Consider the following 16,966-nt stretch of genomic DNA (forward strand, 5'->3'; position numbering starts at 1 on the left):
CACTGCCAAGGAGTTTCAGAACTTGTAAAAGCACAGGGACGAAGATGCAGCAGGAGTCTTCCCACCGAGCAGTCTTGTCGTAGGTTCTGGCTTGAAGAACAGAAGCGTTCCAGTGTCCACCAGCAGAAGAGTCTTTGGACAGTTTTCATTTGACAGGCAGTTGGATCTTGAAGTTGTTGTCAGGACGAACCTAAGGACCCACCCTCAATGGAGCTTTTAAGTAACCCTAAAAAGGGAAAGGACCTCTTTGCTTGTGACCCACATATCAGAGGGGGTCAGGAACGCTACTCAACTGTCCTAGCCAGTCAAATGCTCCCAGGGCAGAAAATTCTACATAGCAGAATCAAATGGTCACTTGGAGGATTTCTGAGCACCTCCCTGGGGAGTAGTTGGACAGGGGGTGGTTTTGCGCCAGAGCGGGAGACAAGGACATGTAATGGTACACTAATATGTCAATTGTGAGTTGTACAAAGTACTTACCAGCAACGTTTATAGGAGACAGCACTAGCACTGTGGTCCTGACTAGCAGGATCCCAGTGAACTACAGTCAAAACACACTGACATGAGGCAAAATGTTGGGGTATCTATGCCAGAAAGATCCTACTTTCCTACATCCTAGAGGCTGCTTCCTAGCTGGGATATTGATGCACATAACGACCCAGCATGAAATGGTTCACTTCTGCACCACTCGACCTTTTTTAGCTCTCACGTAACCTACAAATAATTGGTCATCCACCTGGAACTCTTTTGTGCGGTCAAGGTAGATCGATAACCTCTTTTTGGGTCCAGACGACAGAGACGTTCCGCTTCCTTAGAGGGATGCGAAGCAGCAAAAAAGGCGGGCAGTGTGACCGATTGACCCAGATGGAATGGGGTCACCAGTTTTTGAAGAAATTAAGGTCAGGTGCGAAGCACCATCTTCTATAAGAATTTCATAACGTAGGGAGACTTGGATGATAAAGGCTGCAAATCACCCTACAGGCAGATGTTATCGCCACCAGAAAGGCAGTCTTGATGGTATGCAGAGAGGACAATTATGTAAAGGTTTAAAGGGAGCACACATGAGATATGTGAGAACCAGATTGAAATCCCACTGTGGCATGATAAAGGGCGCAGGTGTAAAACATATGTACATATGTTCATTCATTGAGAATTCCCATTTCCTTGACCCTCAGCAGGCAGGTTTTAGGCCTGGGCATTCTACTAAATCTGTCATCCTGGCTGTGATGGACGAGCTTAGGAATGGTGCAGATAATAACATCTTCCAGGCACTCGTGCTCTTGGACTTATAGGCGGCCTTTGACACGGTTGATCACGAACTTCTGATCGACTGTGTCAACAACGCTGGCATCCAGGGCCTGGCACTTAAGTGAATCAGATCCTTTCTGTATCAGCGTTCCCAGGCGGTTCATCTTTCTACTTTTTCTGCCACACAAATCAGTCTAACTTGCGAAGTCCCCCAGGGCTCCGCCTTATCGCCCCTTTTGTTTAACCTTTACATGCAACCCCTCATGGTATCCCTTCGCAATAGCCCGGTCACCATCTTCAACTACGCTGACGATCTCCAGCTGGTCTTCAATCATGACTCCACCTCTGCATCCAGCACTAATTTTCAATCTACTATGCTATCAATCAGCGAATGGATGTGTTACAGCCAGTTGAAACTTAATCCAGACAAAACAGAGCTTGTCCTTACTGGGGGACCTGCCAACCCCTGGAACTCTAGCTTTGGCCACCTTCTTTGGGCACCCCCCCTCACCCTGCAGACTCTGTGAAGAGTCTTGGTGTCATTATCTGCAAAGATCTATCTATGAAATCCCAGATCAGCGCTGTTACCTCTTCATGCTTCTTCCATCTCCGGAGAATCCGGAAAATCTGCAGGTTCTTGACTTTGGAGGCCCTCACTCTTGTCATCATGGCCCTGGTAACCTCTTGAATCGACTATGCCAATGCCCTCTACGTCGACATCCCAGCCTACCAGCTCCACCGCCTGCAGCTGGTACAGAACCAAGCAGCCAGGCTTATCCTCCGCCAGCCCAAACACCAACATGTCTCTCCTTTGCTGAGGAACCTCCATTTGCTTGCAGTGGCTAAACGTTGCATTTTTAAACTTGGCTGTACCATCTTCAAGGCGCTATCTGATCAGGGCCCTGCCTTTATCTCCTCCAGGATTCATCGGTACGTCCCCCTCCGTGTCCTCCGCTCCTCACACCACAACCTGCTTACCATTCCAACTTTCAAGCGGAAAAAACATGGTGGCATCAGATTCTCATTCCTGGCCCCCAGGTTATGGAACTCACTCCTGGATGAACTCAGATCCACTTCCAGTTACACTTTATTCAGGAAACTCCTGAAAACTCATCTGTTCCGGCAAGCCTATGAGTAATAATGCCCCCCATTATTGCCCTTCCGCTCCTAGCGCCATGAAACCGCCTGGTGACCGTGTGCTGTACAAATACTTATAACATAACATAACATAACATAACATAACATAACATAACATAACATAACATAACATAACATAACATAACATAACATAACATAACATAACATAACATAACATAACATAACATAACATAACATAACATAACATAACATAACATAACATAACATAACATAACAAGACCTTTTAGAAACCTATTTACAATTGGGGATTTGAATAATGAGAGTTGATCCGGCAGCTGCAAGAAAGCAGACAGAGCAGAAAGATAACCCTTGAGAATACCCAAAGCAAAGCCCTGCTGGGCAAGTGTAAGTATAAAAAGAATATTAGATAAAGAAACAGAAATAATATACAAACATTTGTCAACTGCAGGCTTATCTCGTCTTAGTGGAAGCACTTGTTGCCACCAAAATAACATTACATACTTCGTGAGGAAGGTCGAAAGCTATCAACTGTTGCTACTCAATCTCCACGCAAGGAGGTGGAGAGTTGACAGGTTTGGTGGAGGACCCTCCCCTGCTGCTGCGACAGAAGAACCTACCGAAGGGGCAGCCTGATTGGAGGATCGATGCTAATTCAAAGAAGCTCTGGATACAAACTCTCTGTGCTCAGTTCGGAGGCACAAGAATGACTTGGGCCCGGTCATTCTTGATCTTATTGAGAACTCTGGGCAGAAGTGGTATGGGCAGAAGTGGTATGGGCGGAAAGGCGTACTGAAGGCCTGAGCTCCATTCACAACGAATCGCATCACAGAGTGATAGCCGCCTTGGCAAACCTGCTGATGTTGCATGGTCTCTTTGAAGGCAAACAGAACTAACCAAGGCTCTCCCCACTGCTGAAAGAGACCTTGCGCCACCTCAGACTGGAGACACCATTCGTGGGCCGACCTTGCCCGCCTTGGCATTCAGAGAACCTACCAGGTGTTGAACCACCAGGGTCATGCCCTGCCGTTACAGCCATGTTCAGAGGCCTAGAGCCTCTTGACAAAGGGTCCAGTACCCCTCCACATCCTGCTTGTTTCAGTACCACATGGTGATTGTTTTGTCCGTGAACACCTGCACTAACATTCCACTGATAGAGGGAAGAAATGCTTTCAATGCGAGCTGGATCACCCAAAGCTCCAACAAGTTGATGTGGAGCCCCGCATCCACCGGAGACCAGTGTGCCTTGATCTCCACCTCTCCCAGATGGCCGCCCCAGCCGAGGAATGATGCATCTGTCACTACTGTGAGATCTGGTTGGGGAAGGGAGAGGGGTCGGTCTCTGTCCCAACTGCAGTTAGTCAACCACCACTACAGGGCTTTTGCAGTTTCCTCCGAGATCTGAAGTATCTCAGAGAGATTCTCATGATGCTGCGCCCATTGGAACTTCAGGTCCAATTGCAGAGCCCGCATACACCATCTGGTATGATTTACCACTAGGATGAAGGAGGCAATGAGTCCCAGCAGTCTCAGAGTCATTCTCATCGAAATCCAAGATAGAAGCTGAAACATCAGTATCATAACCTAAATATCCTGGACTCGCTGTTCTGGAGGATAAGACCAAAACTGCACCTGAGAAGGAATCAGGTGTGACTTTGGCACGTTTATAGAAAATCCCTGCGAATGTAGGAGTTTTGCCATAGTCTGGAGGTGAGAGACGAAAACCTGGGAAAAAGACACCTTCAACAGCCAGTCGTCAAGGTAGGAGAACCCCAGAGGGGCGTTTGTAAGGCCATAGGTGAGCATGGTAAACTGAAAGTGCTCGTGGCCTACCTTGAACCACAGGTAAGGCCTGAGGGCCAGCAGGATGGGGATGTGAAAATAAGCATCCTGCAAGTTCAACACTACCAATCAGTCTTCTTGGTCTAGGGCAGGCAATACCTGAGACAACATGAGCATCTTGAACTTCTCCTTTTTGAGGAAAAGATGGACCGTCCGGAGGTCCAGAATAGGACATAGACCTTTGTTCTTTTGCAGTATCAGAAAGGAGCAAGAATCATTGCCTACTTCTGAAATCAGAACCTTCTCTATAGCTCCTTGGGCCAGGAGAGCTGAAAATTCCTCTTGGAGTAATAATAGATGATCCTCTGCCAGCCGTTCTTGAGTTGGCAGTAAAGGAGGAGGAAAAGTCAGAAAGGGAAGTGAATAGCCATCCTGAATGATCTGCAAGACACATTTGTCCGATGTTATGAACCCCCAGGAGGAAATTATGTTGAATTCACTCTCCAACTGGAGTGCCATGGTCTTGTGGAACCAAACGGGGAATACTTGGAAGCTGCAGGTGCTGGGTCGTAGACAACTTTTAGCTACCATTCTCACGAGGTCGGAATGTACTGCTTCCATGACTTCGCGCTACTTGGGGAGTCTGCGCAGGATGGTGGTTGGGATAGTGGCTGACGCAGTTGATGACCTCTTCCATTAACACGAAAAGAGCGAAAGGTAGACTGGCCACGTGGCGTAGCAGACAGGCCCAAGGATCTGGCCGTAGCATGAGATTCTTTGAAGCGCCCCAAAGCAAAGTCTGCCTTTTCACCAAAGAGACATTTTCAGTCAAAGGGAATGTTCATGAGATTATCCCGGACATCACCCAAGAAGCCAGATGCTCTCAGCCAGGCATGGCGCTGTAAGGACACCATTGACGAGTCGTCGGATATTAGAATGGGGCTGGTGCCGGAGGAATCTACTTCGAGGCCAGTGCTTGGGAAGGTCGCATTGGCACGACTTATGGGGTGCCTGCGCCTGCAGGGGAGTGACTCCTTCACTCCAAGGGAGATTTCTTCTTGCTATCCTTGATCTGGGAGATGCACAGCCATGGAGGTTGCAGAGTTTTTGCAGTATGGGACAAAGTTGCAGGAGGAGCCCTCCTACCAGAAGCAGACTTATCTTGGGTCCCAGTGATGGTCAGCAGCTGAGTCCAATGTCCAGTAGTAGAAGAGTCTTCGGACAGAATCTTTCAGAGGAATTTTGTTCCAGACAAATCTAGGGTCCACACCCTAGACAGCTTCTGCAGTAACCCACCTATCGGGTGGGGGCGGTCAGGGACGCTAATCTGGGTGACTGACCAGTCAGATGCTCCCAGGGGTCTCTGCTTATCTAATTTGCTAGATGGCAGAATCAAGTAGCCCAAACAAAAATTAATGCTACTGTTCCTAAAGAGAAAGAGGAGATATCGACAGGTTTTGCAGGACTCGGGCATATGCACAGTCGCAGTCAGCAGGACTGTTTCATGTTGCCCTCCACATCCCAAAGGGATGTCATGCTTCATCATAGGGGTATTGCTTCTCTTTGGTCTGGCGCTGCATTGCTCAACTGGTCCCCTGAAGGGTCACTTTGGCAGATCTTGTATTGGGATGCCATATGATGAATGCAAGGTAGAGTCTAGGAGGGGTGGCATCTCATGTGTGATGATGTGGGTTAAACATATGGTGACTGACTAGAGTTGGACCCTAAAGAGGGAACTCACATCCGGCTACCAGGGTACTTTATGACCCCATTGGTAGCATTTACCTATAAAGGTTTTCAATCTGACAGGGCGGTCCAGTTATTAAAAGCTGTTGGTGGCCTCCCTGACCAGTTTTAATCCACATCATCACACAAGATACCAACCCACCTAGACTCTACCTTGCATTCATCAAAACTGAAAAATATCCAATTACGTACTACAACGCAGTGGCATTTCTCAATATCAGTTATTGGGCTCAATTAAAACTGTAGGGTTTGTGTATGAGAGTTTGGAAATTGTCCTTCAAAGATCTCTGTTCAGTATTGCTTCCAGATAAGCCATGTCTATCATAGGGATGGCAATAACATTTCTTCAGTTTACTAAAAAGGTTTGCTTATCCAGGAAAGTGAGGCAAAGCTAGCTACTTTGAGACCTAGGTCTCCATCAACGATAGCTCATTGAAATTTACAAACAACTATCTTCACCAAGCTTTGAGATCCCAGCAACAATTATTTTGAAAACATAATCACTTCAATGTCAGAAATAAATATTTAACATAATTTATCACTGCCTAGATCCATGGCACTTTTTAAAGGAGTATTATCAACTGGATTTAAGAAACCCTTTCTTTTTTGTAATATTTCTTTACATATTAAAAACAAGAAAGACTAAGGTGATTTGCAGCATAGAAATCTTGTCACATATATCAGTGTGAAAGAAGCCCTATTAATACTAGATTTTAAAAGGAATATTAAGAAAAAATAGATATGCAGTAGCTTAACTGAAGAGGAAACTTGATGTTGTCACTTTAGAGCACCACTCTGATTAAGAAATAAAGAAAGAAGTGCAGTGACCTTTGGCCTCATTTCCATTTAATGGACCAGTTGGGAGCAAGATCTTTACGAATATGGTATTACCAACATACAGCTCTACTGTGAGACGGTGGAGGTTTGTTTAAGACTTTAACTAAGCTATGAATGAAAGAACTGGAATTTGGAGGAAGTAACTCTCCATCATGTTATATTCATTAATATTCTTAAATGCGCAATACAATGGAAAGCTCTTCTACCATTCACCAACGATACAACAGTGAAAAAGAGCATATCATTAACGAAGGTCAAGAGACTTAATCAAGTGACAAACATCTTGCATGAATAAAATGTAACAGAGCAGATACTATATAGATGGCAGTAACCTCCATGTGACAATTCATTGTTACACAGCATCAAGTATTACATTTACAAGAGAGGGTCCTTGATTCTTTTAATGACGTCTGATGGTTATCCAGCAGTTAGAGAGGATTGTTTTTCCTATCTATACTAACCTATAAATTGCTCAGACGTTGCAAAGGTACAAAATTCAAAACAAGTAATTGGAATTTCAACATCACTAGCCCAAAAAAATAACCTTAAGTAGACACTCTGATCTCGAATCTGTGAAGAGACCTTCAAGGAAGAGAAGATTTATTTGTGAAAATAGGGAACGAGCACAGTGTATGAAAATGAGAAAAATTAAGGGAGGAAAGGATGATAATATCTGAAGTATCCAGCATTCTACAGAAAAATGATAGTTTCAGTTACATAATATTATCTATGTAAACACTGCTCTATAAAGAAAATCTCCATGAAAAAAGTTAAAACAAACATTGCTTAAAAGAAGCAATTCCAAAGGTGACCAAAAAGAACACTTACTCAGGCAGCGAAATAACAGTTCTTACAATGGAATATATTGCTTAGCCTATTACTCAAATGTGTTCAGCTCTGAGAAAAAACTATTCTTGAGACTTAACAGTTGGTGTGAGGAAACTAGTACGGAAAAATAATAAAGAGTCCCAGCCAGATAAACAGTATTACCACTCTATCTTTTGAAAACATGTTCTAGAGCCAGCACCCTTGACCAGCCAACCTACACACAGATAGTTTTCTTTTAAGAAGTAAAATAGGGTCTAGAGAACAAGGAACTAAACAGACGTTAAGTCAGTCTTTTTCACTCGAAATGGGAGGAGGCAAGACCTCGATAAGCAGCCTGTCTGGCTCAAATTGCAATCCTTGGCATTTCCCTTGTATGCTTAGATGTTTTTGGTCTTGTATAATACCAGGCAAATACAATCTGCACCAACAGGACAACAGTAATAAGCGCATGCAAAGTTGCGAAGGTTTTTAAAATTCTACAGAAAGGTTGATGAAAATATTTCCAAAGTTTGCCAAAATGTTTTGCTTCTCTAGGTCTTCATAATGGGATGGGAATGGGATGTAACCCAGATCTTTTGACTGGGGGAGAATGTTTGCATGGTCAGCATTCCGTCCATTATTTGTTTGCTGTAACACTTTTCACCCTAAGTGGGAAGGGTATACCCTGAAACTTGTCCCAGGATGCTTGTTTCCGGTCCAGGGAGGACCTGGCCTGGCAGTTCGGGTTGGACAGTTCCCATGAGGCACAGGGTCAAGACTGATTTGCATATGACTGGGTCTAAACTGGGGTGGCGTAGTGGGCAAAAGAACAATGGATTTAACCCAGATCTTTTGAATGGGGGAGAATGTTTGCATTGTCAGCATTCCGTCCATCATTTGTTTGCTGGAGACATTAGTGAAGCGTATGCTCGGGAAATATTCTCTAAGCACTCTGGGCAACTTATTCCCCAATGGCCACGTTCTACAATTGACGGACATCACGACAGTAGAACCCATCCCTTGTATGGACATTTAAATTTTTAAGAGGCTACAAAATACTCTACGCTCTCTCCGTCCTACCTACCCGCTCTCACCAGATGACTTTCCCTCTTTAACTATAACAGCCACAGCATCAGAGGGCAATCCCATGACTTCCAGACTCTACTGCTCGTCTATGACCTTGACGGCAGACACTACCAAGCGAGTTTGGGGTAAATGGGAGGAGAAATTGGGGACATCACTGACGGATCAGATATGGAGTTACTGCTGCTCACAGATCAGGAAAATATCTGTTAACCAAAGGCATAGACTATTACATTTTAAGTTTGTGCATCGTTACTATCTTTCCCCAGTAGATATTGCCAGATTTGACCGTTCTAGACCAGATAACTGACTGAGATGCCAGGCTCCAGGAGCAGACTTTGTGTATACAACGTTGACCAGTCCAAGGATTTCCCTCTTTTAGGAGGCCATATTCATGCACATATCCACCATGACGAGACCTGACATGGCTCCGGACTCCTTAGTGGCCCTACTGGGATATACTCATAAAATGCCTCACACGTCTTGACGCTTAGTCTCAATGGCGCTTTTACTGGCCTTTTACTGACCTGTCACTACCCCAAGGCGCTGCCTTGGGGTAGTGGCAGGTCACTCACACCCACGGAGTGGCAGGAAATCATGGGTCACTGTGAAAGTATGGTTGGGGAATATGCTAATTTACAACCCCCTACATCACACCCCAGGGACATCTGGGCACCCTTCAGAGCGTACCTTCCCAATCTCACACAACTGCCAGCTGATGATTCTCCCACTTTGGAGTCCCCAGACCATGTGCAAAACCCTGCAGGTTAGCACCCCTATGGTTCAGGTCTATATCTTCTTAGCCGGAACATATTGATAATATAATGGATAATTGGAATACTATATACTGCTGATTATTACATTGTGATCCAGTAGTGTGTACGGTTCATATATTGCAATTGTCTATTGCTTTTTTTGTCGTCGTATCACAATTAAAAAAAACAATAAAAAAATAATAATGTCCTGTACTACAAATCATCTTTGAGCCGACAAAGTACTCTAAACTCAAAAATTCGAGCAATAAATAGTTTAACAATAATCGAATTCTACAAAATATTTTGTTTCAGAAAAATACTTTAGAACTTGCCAATGTAGCTAAGCCAATGGTAATCACCTTTATCCTTTTGGAGCTGAATTTTCAAGTCCTCTATGATAAGTGCGTTATTTTCCATTTCTTTGGTGTACTGTTCCACTTGCTCTGAGAGCATTGTGATTTGGTTGTCTCGATCCTGTACAGCCTGCAAAAAGAAATAATTTACAATGTATATCACTACAACTGCCATACCGAAGCAACAAATAATTAAGTGGCATGACCCAGAAGTAATAAGATTCTATTTTATATAACTTACAACCTTCCACCTTTCAACTAATTGTTTTAGCATGGGAACATGAAAGAGGGAGAAGAAGAATCATATTTCGATCTCTTCATAGCAAATAATTCACGTTATGAAGTTTACATCTTATTTGCAATCGAAATGTCATTTTGTCCAATCACATAAGTTCCACATTCTACTGTAGCCATCATGCTTTTTCTATTACAAACTATTTATTTGACGTGCTCTTTCTTGTGAATACTTTATCTAACCGCAGATTAGTCCATTTAAACTATTCTCAGTGCTTCAGGCTAGAACTATAGAATTATTTTGCCGTGCTCTCATGCACCAATAGGTGGCGTCATACAGCTCTGCACTGGTTCCATACCGCCCCTTAAGAGATGGAGTGGAATCGTTGATAAGCACAATCGCACACAATGATGTCTATATCGTGACTTTTCCTTTTCTGTGCCCTCATAGAAGGAAAGCAAACAATTGCTGGTAACAGAGTGGTAAATACTAAGTTGGAACCTTTTTAGATGTTAAAAAGTAGCCACTGCACAGAACAGGGAGAAGGAAGGGCAGTGAGTATTCTGTGGTGAGATAGAGTATCCACCAGAAAGAGCATGATCAAAGGTAATTAACTTGCTCTTTTGATGGATACTTCTAACCGGACATTACTCACTTTAGAACAGGTACCAAAGCAATTGTTTGCTAACTGGGCTTAGTCAAAAAATTACTACAGAACCAAGAAGGCGAATTGGCCTTCCAGCCAGAAGTTGTTGTACTGCTTCATGAACATATGCACCGATGCCCATGATGTAGCCTAGCAGATATCAAGGGCAAACATCCCTCACACCAATGCAGTAGTAGCAGCACTGGCCCTGGTAGAGTACACCTTCTGGGGGCTGCTTCTTGGCCAGTGAGTGGTGAATCTAAATGCAATGGCTTACCCTCTGATCAGGTCCTCTTCTGCACAGCCTTCCCATTCTGTGCTCCGAAGAATCCCACAAAAATGTTATCTTCCAATTGAGTGTCCTTGTTACAATCTGTGCAAAAGCTTAAATAACTGTTTGAGTCCAGCTAATGAAGCCTCTCCTCCTCTTTAGAGGCGTGAGATGGAGCAAAGATCACTAGTACAGTGATTTGCTGCCCAACACGGAAAGAAGTCACAAGTTCAGTAAGAAGGCAGCCAGAGCCCAGAAACAAGTTGTGTAAGGTGGATGCATTAAGAGTGCTTGCAGTTCAATCGCACGATGAGGTAACTATCGCAAAGGAGGAATACAGTTTTTATGGTGAGAAGCAAAAAGCAGCTATGGATAGGCTTAAAATGTGTAGGCATGAAGAATGTTAGGACCAAGTTAAGGTTCCACAGAGGCAACACAAATGATTTGGTGGCGGAGGGGGCATGCTTGGCAAACCATTAATAAACCTTACCAAAGCAGGTGATTTAAACAAAGAAGACTGGATAGGCAAACGTAGAAAGGCCAGACAAATAACCTAAGAGTGCCCACTGCAACGCCTTCCTTGGCGGAGGACAAACAAACAGGACACCCAACAGCTTTGCCTGTAAGGGATCAATGTACCAGGCCCCATACCAGGCTACTACTTGTCCTAGCACCCAGCCTAGAAGGATTTGGAAGGGGAGTGTCTGGTTCTGAGGCTGACATCCACCACTTCAGATAACAAATCGAAAGCAGACAATTGATGCTATCCAATATCCATGCAGCAAGGTGTAATTTGTGGAGGTTCAGTTGGAGGACACTGTCCTGCTGCTGAGAGGAGCCTTCCTGAAGTGGTAGCTTAATCAGAGGAGAGATGCTAATGCTCAGGTGCTCTGGCAACAAAACTCTCCTGGCCAAATCCTGGGCCACCAAGTTGACTTAAGCCTGGTAGTTCTTGATCTTCTTCAGAACCCGGGGCATGAGAGGCGGTGGTGGGAAGGCATAAAAGAGTCCCTTGTTCCATTCCAGCAAGAATACTCTATTGAAGAGTATTCTTGCAGAAACTTTAATCTGCAATATTGTTGAGAATCCATAATTACGGCAGTTTCAAATGGATCTAGTCAGGGCTCTAAATCACTGGTCGAAACTACCAAGCATCACCTCAGGATGTAGGAGCTACACGTGATCTGCTACACTGCATCTGCTAAGTTTGTTCGTTATGACATTCAGGGACCCCACAAAAAGGTTAACCACCAGGATTACATTGTGGTGCTCTATTGTGTAGTTCTCTACTTCCCAGTAGGAATTGCGCATATGTTGGGCAAAATAAACATAGGGATGGTGCCAGACTAAGTTCCTGCACCCCAGCAGGATATGTTCTCCTAGAGACCTGCTAGCCCACAGTACCACCACAAGCCCCCTTAAACCTAAATGGGTGGCAAAGGGTTTTGGCAACCACAGACAACCCCGAGCTCTCACAAGGATCATGCTAAAAGATCTAGAACCCTTTTGCTTAGTCATTCGTGCCTTCATTTTCTCGGAGAAATATACAAAAAATACACAGTGGGACATTTTCAATATTTATGTTCCACAATGATTCTTGCATAACATATGTACTGTAATGACTAGTAGACAGAAGCAGATGAAAGTGATTAGCAATATCAGGACAGTGAACAGGATGAAAAGTTCCACCATCTTGCTAATACAACATATATAATTATACAGGCATATGAAACACACATATATATATATATATATATATATATATATATATATATATATATATATATATATATATATATATATATATATTTTAGTTAATAAATTAGTATGGGACAGGGGATGTTCCTGGTAATGCACGTTAGTTTTACTTTTAGCACTCACACACTTTTCAGATTAACTTTGAGGAAAGATGAACTGGACAAAATGTAAATGAATTAGGCTAGGACAATCACGATTATGACCAGCAATGGGGACTTGGTTCTTTTTACCATCAAAACATATTTTATTCTAAATATGAGCTATGTACTTTACTAATACAATTATTGGCTATTATGCAGAGGTTTAAAATATTTAAAAAGTTTATAATATTCGCAATATTTAATATGTCTATTTATACTGTTGAATTATTTATACTATACTTATTTATGTATTTTACATATATAAAAATGGGTTTTAGTGTGAACATCAATATAGGATATATTCCTTTATAATGCATGAACAAAATGTCATTATTTGCTTAATTTGCACAGATTCTGTGAAGGATACATGTGATAGTATTTTCTCTATGTTTATCTAATTTTGATTTGTACGAGTGAGGCACTTGTCACTTTAAAAGAAATGAGGTTACTCCTAGAGCGCGTCATGTGATCAAGGCCGAGTGAGGCCGAAATGCGTCATGGCGGTTGTGACTGTGGTGATGGACGAATAAATCACATTACCTGCACAAAATTTTGGGTTCATCTCCGTTTGTTCCTGAGGAAAGGAAGTGTTGGTAAACGGTGCAACAGGAATAAAAACTATAAAAAAAAACATTAATTAGTGTTAGATTCCTTACCTTAGAATATCCCCAGGCGTCAGACTTAATCCGGAAAGTTTTCGCTAGTAGTACCTCTGCGCGTCAGTAGGTGGCGTCGTGCGGCTCCGCGTCCGTCGCGGCATCATGTGCGCCGAGATGACGTCACAGAGACTACTTAGGTGCCACCCATGCGCGCTGGTCAGTTCTAAACATGACTTTACGCGCCAGGAACGCAGAGCCATGCAAGACACAGTAGTGGCTGCTGTCGCCCGAGTAGAATGGGCATGCAGCCCCACAGGAGGCTCCTTTTTAGCCAAGGAGTAACAGGCTTTAATACACAGAACGAGCCACCGAGAGATAGTTTGTTTGTGCACAGCCCGACCTTTCGTGGCGCCCACGTAGTCAACATAGAGTCGATCATCCACCCGGAACTGTTGTGTGCGCTTCAGATAGAACGAGAGCGTACGTTTTGGGTCCAGACGGTGGAGCCTCTGTTCCTCTTTCGAAGGATGCAGAGGCAGAAAGAAGGTGGGCAAAGTGATGGTCTGCCAGATGTGGAAGGACGTGCCAACCTTGGGCAGAAAAGGTGGTTTAGAAGAAAGAGCATGGAGCTCACTCACTCTTCTGGCAGAGGTGATAGCAACCAGGAAAACAGTCTTTAAGGTGAGAAGACGTAAAGGACAGTTGGGAAGCTGCTCAAAGGGAGCGCACATCTAATAAGACAACACAAGATTCAAGTCCCACTGAGGCATTATAAAGGGGACTGGAGGGAACGAGTGTGTAATGCCTTTCAAGAATCGACTAACAGGGGACTTGAAAAGAGAAGGCTGATCTGGAAGCCTTAAAAAAAGTGGAAAAGGCTGAGAGATAGCCCTTGATAGTGCCCAGAACAGAGCCCTGCTGGGCCAGAGAAAGGAGGAACAAAAGAACTTCTGAAAGAGGGGCATAAAGGGGATTCACAGCCTTCGCTGAGCACCAGGCCACAAATGTATTCCACCTGCAGGCGTATACCGTTTTTGTGGAGGGACGCCGGGCTTCCAAGATAACATCACAGACTTTGGCACGAAGGTCAAAAGCTGTCAACTGTCGCCGCTCAATCTCCACGCATGGCGGTGAAGGCAGGACAGGTTTGGGTGAAGGACCGCCTCCTGCTGCTGCGACAGAAGATCCTCCCCAAGAGGCAGTCGGATCGGAGGACAGTTTGCAAGACTGAGTAGCTCAGGATACCATACACTTCTTGCCCAATCCGGAGCCACAAGAATGATTTGGACCCGGTCGCGCCTGATCTTCTTCAGTACTCTGGGCTGAAGTGGTATAGGTGGAAAAGTGTACAACAGACTGCAACTCCACTCGCGACGAAATGCGTCTCCGAGCAAGTGCCGCCTTGGAAATTCCAACATGCAGAATTGATGACATTGCACATTCTCTTCGGTGGCGAATAGATCTAACCAAGGCTCTCACCACTGCCGAAAAAGACCTTGCACCACGTCCGATGTCAGACGCCATTCGTGATCCAACATGCATCTGCGGCTGAGTTCGTCCGTCCTGGCGTTCAGAGAACCTGCTAGGTGTTGAACCACCAAGTTAATACCTTGATGTTCCAGCCATGTCAAGAGGCACAGAGCCTCCTGACATAGGGTCAAGGAACCCACCCCACCCGGTTTGTTGCAATACCACATGACTGTGGTGTTGTCCGTGAACACCTGCACCACACTTCCCCGGACAGAGGGAAGGAATGCTTTCAGTGCAAGTCGGATTGCCCGAAGCTCCAAAAGATTGATATGGAGCCAGGACTCCACCAGAGACCAGAGGCCTCTGATATCCGCCTCTCCTAAGCGGCCGCCCCATCCCAGGAGGGACGCATCCGTCACCACTGTGTGCTCCGGTTGGGGAAGGGAGAGGGAACTGCCATTGACCCAATTGCGATTCGTCAGCCACCACTGCAATTTTCGTGCAGTGCCCTCCAAGATCTGGACATGATCTGACAGGTAGCCGTGATTCTGAGCCCACTGGAAATTCAGGTCTTACTGCAGAGCCCGCATATGCCATCTGGCATGTTGCACTAGCAGGATGCAGGAGGCCATCAGGCCCAGGAGCCGGAGGGTCATCCTGACTGAAACCCGGGATAGAGGCTGAAAGGTCGGAATCATAGCCTGAATATCCCAGACTCACTGCTCGGGAGAATAAACCCAAAACTGCGTCGAATCCAGAACCGCTCTGATGAAGGTGAGCTTCTGAGAGGGACTCAGTTGCGACTTCAGCACATTGATGGAGAAGCCCAGCAAATGCAGCAGGTCAGCCGTAGTCTGAAGGGGGTTGACAACTGCTTGGGGCGAGCCCGCCTTCAACAACCAGTCGTCAAGGAAGGGGAAGACTGACACCCCTGACCTGCACAGGTGAACTGCGACCACACCATCACTTTCTTGAACACCCGAGGGGCACTGGTAAGGCCGAAGGGGAGCACCGCAAACTGAAAATGCTCCTGGCCTACCGTGAACCGCAGGTAACGCCGCTGGGGCGGCAGGAAGGGGATGTGAAAATATGTGTCCTGCAAGTCCAACGCTACCATCCAGTCTCCAGAGTCGAGGGCAGCAAAGACCTGAGCCAGAGTCAACATCTTGAACTTTTCCTTCCTGAAGAAGCGAGGAGGAGTTTCTGTCCTGTAACTCAAGTTCTCTAGTAGGGGTATCTCTGTTATAGTCATAATCTAGTGAATAGTCCCGCCCATGTGCTTGGACCCCGGAGCAATCAAAAATAATCTCTTAAGTTGTCAAAAAATGCAGAACTGCAAAGACACTTAAGAGAGAATTTAAAGACAGATAATGCAGCCTATCCACAGGCTACACTGTCCAGTACTTCAACTAGAAATTCCACCAAAAATCCACACAAACAGCACAGCCTGCCCAGTTTCCTCCATAGAGAAACTTGCCTCTACCAGCAAAAGCCTCTGGAATGATAGAGAGGAAGGTATGGACAGACAAGCCCCATAGGCTGCCATTATGTGGCTCAAACAGGATACTGTGCCTTTAAGAAAACTTTCCAGAACTTCTCCCAGTATCCCAGAATGCACAGCAGGTCCCTTTTACTTTCAGGTCTTTTTGAAGGCGTAACACGCCAGACCTGTAGCATTCCTTACATGAATATCTTTCTCCACCGGGGAGGAGGGAAGGCGCTTATGACTATAACAGAGATACCCCTACTACAGAACTGGAGTTACAGGACAGAAACTACTCCTTCTGTAGTAGGGGATCTCTGTGTATAGTCATAATCCAGTGAATAGAATGGCAAGCCCATCCCCACACCAAAGCGGCTGTGAAGAGTAAAGAAATAACACCACTACTGTGCGAACAGATTTCGCAGCGAAGCCTGCCCAACCTGAGCGTCTGTCCTGGCATCAGTGTCCAGACAGTAATGCTTTGTAAAGGTATGGACCGATTTCCAAGTGGCCGCCTTGCAGATTTCTGCAATTGGAACATTACGTAGCAAAGCAGTCGTGGCCGCTTTGCCCCTGGTGGAATGAGCCTTATGTTTACCTCCTAAGGTCTTATTAGCTTTTTGGTAACACAATTGTA

General features: G+C 45.0%; 1 protein-coding gene across 1 annotated transcript in view; it reads right to left on the reverse strand.

The window, feature by feature from the left end:
* Window positions 1–16,966, reverse strand: part of CEP290 (centrosomal protein 290) — a 1,386,965-nt gene that overhangs the window by 1,185,017 nt on the left and 184,982 nt on the right. The window contains exon 12 of the mRNA XM_086918001.1: window positions 9,734–9,857. Within this exon, the coding sequence (XP_086774127.1) occupies window positions 9,734–9,857 (124 nt within the window). The remainder of the gene's footprint in view (window positions 1–9,733; window positions 9,858–16,966) is intronic.

This window comes from Lissotriton vulgaris, chromosome 1_1, assembly GCF_964263255.1.
Source record: "Lissotriton vulgaris chromosome 1_1, aLisVul1.2, whole genome shotgun sequence".
In the NCBI taxonomy this organism is placed as follows: Eukaryota; Metazoa; Chordata; class Amphibia; order Caudata; family Salamandridae; genus Lissotriton; species Lissotriton vulgaris.